Source organism: Dicentrarchus labrax, unplaced genomic scaffold, assembly GCF_905237075.1.
Source record: "Dicentrarchus labrax unplaced genomic scaffold, dlabrax2021, whole genome shotgun sequence".
Lineage (NCBI taxonomy): Eukaryota > Metazoa > Chordata > Actinopteri > Moronidae > Dicentrarchus > Dicentrarchus labrax.
Window position 1 is genome coordinate 1,336,482 of NW_026136717.1, and position 7,782 is coordinate 1,344,263.

General features: G+C 40.4%; 1 protein-coding gene and 1 long non-coding RNA gene across 5 annotated transcripts in view; both read left to right on the top strand.

Moving 5' to 3' along the window:
• Positions 1–7,782, top strand: part of LOC127349486 (uncharacterized) — a 228,663-nt gene that overhangs the window by 88,265 nt on the left and 132,616 nt on the right. The window lies entirely within an intron of this gene.
• The window catches only part of nat16 (N-acetyltransferase 16), a 40,537-nt gene that overhangs the window by 22,624 nt on the left and 10,131 nt on the right, over positions 1–7,782 (top strand). For all 3 annotated transcript variants that reach the window (XR_007880296.1, XM_051375239.1, XM_051375240.1), the window contains 3 exons: positions 5,519–5,744; positions 7,047–7,271; positions 7,363–7,706. Coding sequence is in view for 2 of the 3 variants with exons in the window: in XM_051375239.1 (XP_051231199.1) it covers positions 5,519–5,744; positions 7,047–7,271; positions 7,363–7,706 (795 nt within the window). In the remaining variant the exon portion in view is untranslated. The remainder of the gene's footprint in view (positions 1–5,518; positions 5,745–7,046; positions 7,272–7,362; positions 7,707–7,782) is intronic.

Sequence of the window (7,782 nt, forward strand, 5' to 3'; positions counted from 1 at the left end):
GAAAATAATTTAAAAAAATACGGAAATTAGTTGAGCATTTTAGCACTTCCGGTTCCTGTGTCTCAAAGTGAATGGGTTTTTAGTTAGATGGCTGAAATAAGGTCTGTGGTTAACACAAGCCAAAGAGATTTTCATGTTTTGCTCTATGACATAAAATACGCCAGTAAAAAGGTTGCCTTAGACGCTGATCTATTCACTAGTCCGCCTTTGTACTTGCAAACTATTCTAACTCAAAATTGTACATTTTAATTTCAAGATTTAATTACAAGTTGTAGTGGTGGTGACTTTGAAGTCATGCGACCATGGTGTAGTTCATTTTTAGCCTGATATTACCTTTTAACTTCACATTTATGCTTCAGAATTCATAAAAATTGTGTTCTTTTATGAAAACTATCTAAGTGATATTAACTTTTGTTTAGAGGTTATTTTCTGCAGTAATCCAAAATCCAATGGAAAAATCCCATTGGCTTTTTGACAAAAGAACCTGGACGATGCTAACTTTCAGGTTGGCCTACAAAAATATGTCATCCCTGCAGCACTCTATTGGTACAATGATGTAACTACTTTACTCAAGGCCTGAAACATAATTTGCTGAACTGGTCAAAGAATTTATCCTCCCGTGGCATGACGGGCCATGGTCATTCGAACTGTGAAAGGGCCCCAGGCTCCTCATTAATGTTTTTGGAACTATTGCAATCTTACATAGGCTGGTGTCCCACCCAAGCTTGGATTCTCAAAAGAAGATTAGCATGTGAAGATTCTGTACAATATCTTTTCAGTTCTCTGTAGATTCTTCACATGGTTCTTGGCATCTGCTAGATCCATTGTACTTGCTTGGGAGTAACAGCCCTAAGTGTTCCTGCCAGCACTGGGGCCACTTTCTGCATATTTTCTATAGTTTCTCTATTAGTCCCTGGTATTTCTCCTACCACTCATTCTTTCTTTTTGACGTTGTCACTTGTTATTGCTCTTGCATTCTCAAACACTTACTTGTGTTTACTATTTGTATTTTGGGGAGAAGACTGGACGCTTATTCCTTTACTATAGCACAAATATTCCTTGACATGATTTTTCGAACTTGGTCATACCACTGTATGCTGAGTCATCTATGCAGTCTGCACCTTGGGTCCTGCCGTGTTGCTGTATCCTGTTCCTGGTGATCTGGTGTTGAGTGCCTGCTCTTGTTCTTTAATTTTTTAGTGACTTGGTACTATCCTTGAGCCTATCTGGCATACCCCATTCCTTTTGCACTCTGGGATAACAGTTCATCCTTGGAAGACACCATATGGATGTACTCATATGTGGTTCGTATTCGGCCCAGGACACTTGTCCTGAGCCAAGGAGACTGGCTCAGGACACTTTGACCTGTACCTACTCTTTCCTGGGGTTGCTGTCTGGGTCCTGGACTTCAGGTGGAATCTTTCTTCCTTGCTTTGATGGGACTCTGGCTACCTTACCATACAGATGGTAATGTGATGACTGCTAAGTTATATATGTTGATGGCTTGGAGCTAGTTTTTTCTGTTGATGTGGCACTTCATACAGTCCTCCTCTTTCTCTTTGTCTTCCTTGATTCATGGGATTTTTAAATCCTTAAGTATAAAGCTGCCCTGTGTCTGTGTGGCTGTTCGTTCATCCCTTTCAGTCCCAGTAATCCCCTGTCTCTTTGCAACCGTCCATCCACCCACAATTGGACAAACAGTACTCCAACTGGTGTCCTCGGTCTTACAATCTTCAGTGACTACTGTTAATTGCTTTGAGTTCCCATTATTGTTTCATGCCCCCCTTTGAGCTCCTTCATGTGTACTGTATGTCCATTCAGTTTGGTGGCTGTAATAACAAACAATTCTATGCAGAGGCAGGTTATAGATCAATAGTTGGATAGTAGAATGGTTTTCTTTCCCTGCCAGCATCGTCTGTGACACCTTAGCCTCTCCTCCTGTAGTGTGTCATTTTAATTAGGATAGCAGCACTAGAAGTCCCTGTCTCAGAAGCCTCAGTTATGGACATTCAATTGTATCGCTTCAGTAGCCAAGATCTGTCTTTGGTTCTGGCTTACTAAACTCTGTTTTGGAGTTCCACTACAAAGAGTCTTGTGGTCATTAAACTTGTATTGACAGCACCTCAGTGCCTCTCATAACTAGGGCTGTGTATCATTTGAAATTGTTTGTCATCAGTGCCAATGCAAAACTTTTGGCTGGCATAAGGGTAAAGTTACCATCTGCTGACGTGTTAAGGACATGTAGTTTGATTTGTGGTAGTTCCATTGAACACGATATGCTATGATCACAAATGTCCATGTTACTGCAATAGCACTGCATTCCTACTGGTCAGCACATTGGGGATAACATGAAGTGAATCTCCCTCGCATTATTCTGTGGGTCATCTTCCCCAGCCAACAGTAGAGTTAGCAGTGACGACTGCTGTGCATAGGCAATTCAGAATTCCAAACTTAGCGAAAACATGAAAAAAAAAGGGATAACTGATTAAAAAAATTTACCCCTTTCCCCATGTTTTTTTTTATTGAAAGACAATGCATAGACTCATACAAAAACATTATCCCTCTCAATCATCACTTATGACCTGCTAGTGTCTGTATCTGCAGTGTCTCTGCTGGGTGTAACTCAGCCCCACCCAGCAGACAGGCACTAGATGCAGCAATGTGCGCCTTCTGCAGGATTGTCTAGAGGTGCTTTAGAATGTAATCACTGTGAAACAATCCAAAAATAACATTTATTTCTTTGATTCACTACTTTGTTCTCGTAAACAGTGTGCCTTAACTCTCATTCACTGTCTACCTTGTTCTTCGCTGCGGAGGATTGGCCAACTTTGAATGGTGTGTTTACAAACAGCAACAGAAAAATCCTGCATAGTATGCCTTTAACACAAATAGATGTTAAGAATTTTGCCTACATGAAATACGGAATCACATTAATAATGTATTTTTATTCAACATGTTCGATCAATGGGGGCAACTTTCAATACTTGACAGCTTTTGAAACTATCAACACAATTTGGTCAATATTCCAAAACTATTGAGCCCTACCTATATGTTATTCTGTGTTTTCATATTTTGTTGTATCTTATCATATTGTACCGCTTCTCTTTTGTATGGCTTCTTATATTATGTTGCATGTTCTCTTTTTGCACAAGCTTGTTTTATTTAATTTAATCACATTGTACACATGTGTTAATGCATTGCTTAGCAACTTAATTAAATGCAAAAAAAAAAAACAGTGAGCATTCTGTTTTTGTTTTTCCAAGTGCAGAGCCCTAAAACTTGGTACCTGTATTCTCTGAGGATTGATGTTGGTGATTTTGTCCAATATTGTCCAATATTCAATTTGTTAGCGCCCACAACACATGGACACCAGAAATTTGTGTACCCACTCCAGTGACCCTCCCCCCAATCCGAGTACCTAACACACAAGTAATATCTGTCTGATGAAGTAACAGTATTATGGGCAATACAGCAGGCTTTTAAGGTGTAACTGTTTGAGGAAACTATTCTGCTCCTATCTTGTCTATGAAATTCTGTGAATCCTTTGGCCAATCTATGGAGAAATACCATGTTTACAATGTGGAGTGGGTATCAGAGGGTATTACTATATGGATTAGAGGGCCGAGATAATGGATTTACAGGATTCATGGGAAGAGACATAGGTATCATGATAGGTTCCAGTTCTCCAATTCCTGTGTAATTTATCTGTTTCATCCCATCTTTCTGTTAGTTTTTGCCTTCCATTCTTTTCCACCTATCTCATCCTTTTGTTTGTCTTGTGCTTTTTTTGTTCCTCTTATCTATTAATCCACCTCCCCTGCATACATCTCTTCACTCCTTTACTTCTTGCCTATTCTTTAATCTAATCAGCTACCTACCTTATCTCTCCTGGCAGTCATCTTTGTTTGGAGAAACCATGATTGTGTTTCTGCTGATTCAAAGTGTGGTAGTCAGCAGTTGAGTTTATGGTGATGTTTTGTCTGTGGTGTTTTTCTCTTTCTGTCCTCCTGGTTATTCATTCCAGAACCAATCTCATCCTTTAACTCCTATTTCAGTTCCAAGTAAATGTTTACTATTACAAACCTTAAAACCTGGGAAGGTAGAAGTACAACTGGCAATGCTTTTTGACTTGATAAGTTAATGCTTAGGTTTCTGTAATGACCCAAGCCTGTATTTTGTAGTTTTTGAATTAAGGCCTATTTTTTAAATCTATGTTACATAAATAGTCACACATTATTACCCCAAGGTGAAATTGCTATCAAATACAGGTTCCTCCCAACTGCTTATCCACTCCCAAGGCTTGATCCTGTCTTAATCCTGGCTACTTCATGTACTTTACTTCAATCCATTTGAAAGGTTAGGGTTAGTTAAGCCTCTAATACACTGCTGATAGTGTAGGTGAGTGGTTTTAAAAACTGGGGTCCTTGAGTGGGTTGTAGGGGGTCCCTAGTAAAAGGAAAAATATAATATTTTCACTTGTATCACTTTTTTTTTTTTAAGTTAGCACAGCACAGAATGAAATGGGGTTGCCTGTTTTCATTGCTTGATTTATTGAAGACTTAAAAAAAACCTAAAGATGGGATTCCTTAAGACAAATCCTCTGAAATTGGTCTGTGGACTATTGGGCATCTTATGTGGTGGCCTTGACATAAAAAAAATTGGGAACCCTTGGTAAAGGTTACCATGATGAGTGTGATGTTGCTGCCACTTTTGTGGTGTGGGAATCGCATGGGAGCAGTGATTGGCCATTAATAGCCTTTTAGGCTATAGAGTCTAATATGGTATGTCTTGGCATAGGTTGAGCACTGTAACATATGCAACAATGTGCTCAATAGTTGCTCATGATGATGGATGCAGAACTGAGTTGTGAGGGCTGTTTGGGCTCACATTTGCACAGTGGGATGCAAAAGTAGAATTATTAGCCAGGTTACTCTTTAAGATGTCCCCATATGCTAAATGGGGACATGCTTTCCCTAAAATTAAAATTGTGGTTATGCTTTACCACTGCTGATTCTCTGCTCACAATATGTTTCATGCTTGGATAATACATTCAGTTACAATACTGTGATATTGATGGACTTGGAATATATTTTCCTTTGTGCCTAGAGCCATTATTTTTTCCATTATATCACTCCTGTCGGTATCAGTGGCAGATAAATATTGCATGTGGTATAATCAAGCACCAAGATGCAAATTTTGTGTGTATTGGGATGTTGTCTGTTCTCAGATTGATTACATCATGAAAAAAATCAGTCACAAACAGCTGTTATCCAAGTAGACTTATCTTTTAATCAAAATATGTACATTGTGTATTTCTGCACCACACATTCTGTTCTACCTGTAGGGTTAGGACAGCTCTTGAGCTCTCCTAAATCTTGGTTTAAGAACATGGTAAAATGTTTGTACTCCTGTGCTTTAAAGTAGAACCAGTTGGGTACGACTTTTGATAGGCCATTTTTGACTGCTCTGAGACAGTGAATAAATACAATAATGTCTCCTTTACTTTTTATCTCATCAGTTGTTTCAAGATGAAGATTGATACCAGCCTGACTATGCCCCAGCTTCCAGAGGCCCTGTCCCAGGCAGGCCTTCAGTTTTCTGTGGCCACTGAGGAGGACTTTGATGAGATCATGGCTATGAGCCAGGACATCTATGGAGGCCTTGACTACCTGCCCACTAGATACACCAGCTGGCTGCAGGAGACTAACCGCACAGTCATATTGGCCCGCAAACAGGGAAAAGTGGTAAGTTCAGTGAACAGTGCAAAAATATTTTACAATTATGTTAGTTAAGTAAAGTTAAGAAAATACAGAAGTCTATTAAGTCTACGAGGAAGTCGGGTATCAATTCAATTAAATTCAATTCAATTCAATTTTACTTGTATAGCGTCTCAGGACACTTTTCAAATAGAGCAGGTCTAGACCGAACTCTTTAAAACATTATTTACAGAGACCCAACAGTACCACCATGAGCAAGCACTTGGTGACAAGGGCAAGGAAAACCTAGGACCAGTTGGGGAGAGAGAGAGAGAGAGAGAGAGAGAGAGAGAGAGAGAGAGAGAGAGAGAGAGAGAGAGAGAGAGGTGCACAGCAACAACAGTATTGGTAATGGCAATCTGGCAGGACCATGGCAGGAGGCTCCACCAGGATCGATAAGAACCTGCGAAACGAGAAAGCACAAGAACTCCGGGGAAGAAGTGAAGTTAGTAACATGCATTAATGGGACCTGAATGAGTGCATTGTGCTTCTTATTTGTTTTTTGCAATCCTGCAGAAGGTGCGTATTGCAGAAGTTTGTCCATACAAATTTGAACATGCTTGTAAAGAGTATGCACTTTTTAACATATTCAGTATTAGTACTTAGACTTTTATGGCAAACAGACCTTTCTAGGAGGTATTCTTTGCTCACGGTTCACCCCAGGGCGGATAAAGCTCAAATTATACTTAGTTTTAATCATCAGTATGACATAAGTTTTGTCTCTGTGTGGGTCTTAGTAAACATGTACTGTATGCACCATCTGCAGATGAGGGCACATCTGTGAATGTAGACCAGTGTTGAAAAATGAATTGCATTGAATTACTTAGAAGCAAAAATAATGAAGTGTTACTTGTTACTTTATTTTAATTACTCAGCCCAACCTCAGCTTCAGAAGTCCTCAGAAGTGAGCTTACACACCCTCCAACTCTAAACAAAACTAATGTAAGTGTACCTGTGGCTAGCATTACCATGCTAGCTAAGAACACATAACATTTAAATAAGACAACTGGGAGTTGTGTCCCACTTTATTTAGTAGAGGCAAGGTATGTCCTCCCAACTCAAACTCTTGTGCCATGCTAACATGTCACTAACATATCACTCTTCAGTTGTCACTATCAATTAAAGGCAAAGTCCTTCTCTAAAACAGCGAACTAGGAATTTTAATAAATAGGAATAGAAATACTGCTTCGCACCCGCTTCAGGAATGGTGTGCAGTTCTAAAATCAACTATGTCGATGTGATCATTTGTAATTGTTTTGGTCTTCCTTCTCCCTCTGTGATGCTCGGCAGATTGCTCTGGAGTCGGTGTGTGTGATTGACGATGGGGAGACCATGCTCGTGGAAGGTCTTCGTGTCGCCCCTCAGGAAAGGGGCAAGGGTGTGGCAGGAGTTTTGCTGCGCTTTTGCTCTGAGCTGGTCAAATCCAAGCATCCAGAGGTCAAAGTAACCCGCTTGACCCGTGATGATCAGCTTGGACCCAAGGATTTCCAGAAGTATCGCATAATAACCAAGCAGGTACCAGCAGGAAAAGCAGACAAAATGTTCTTTCTTTGTTTTGCTTAATGGCTGTTGTTATTGGTTCATGCATTGCCATTCTTTTCTACAGGGTATTCTGCTGGTGCGCTTCAGAGCTGAAGACCTCAAGCTCCGTCTGTCTGAACTTGGTCTGGGTGGAGACATCCAATCCTCTTTGTCTACCTCCTCCTCCATCCCTCCTCCAGTGCGTCTTGACCATACAGCCATCCACCGGCTGTATCTGACCACTGACCTGATGCAAGGAGTCCTTCCTAATGCCACCATCATTCAAGACTGGCAGCCATTCAAGCCTTTGCCCAGCAACATGGCCATCCTATTGAAGAAGGACATTGACTGGATGGTGGATGATGTGTTCAACCCGACTGTGGCCAGCCTCTGTACCTTCCCTTTCAGGGTGCCCATTGGAGACGACTGGTAACTTTTTTACTTTTTTACTTACTTTATTTAATTCTAAGCAAATATTGCAAGTGAAGTCAGGGACAACTATTGT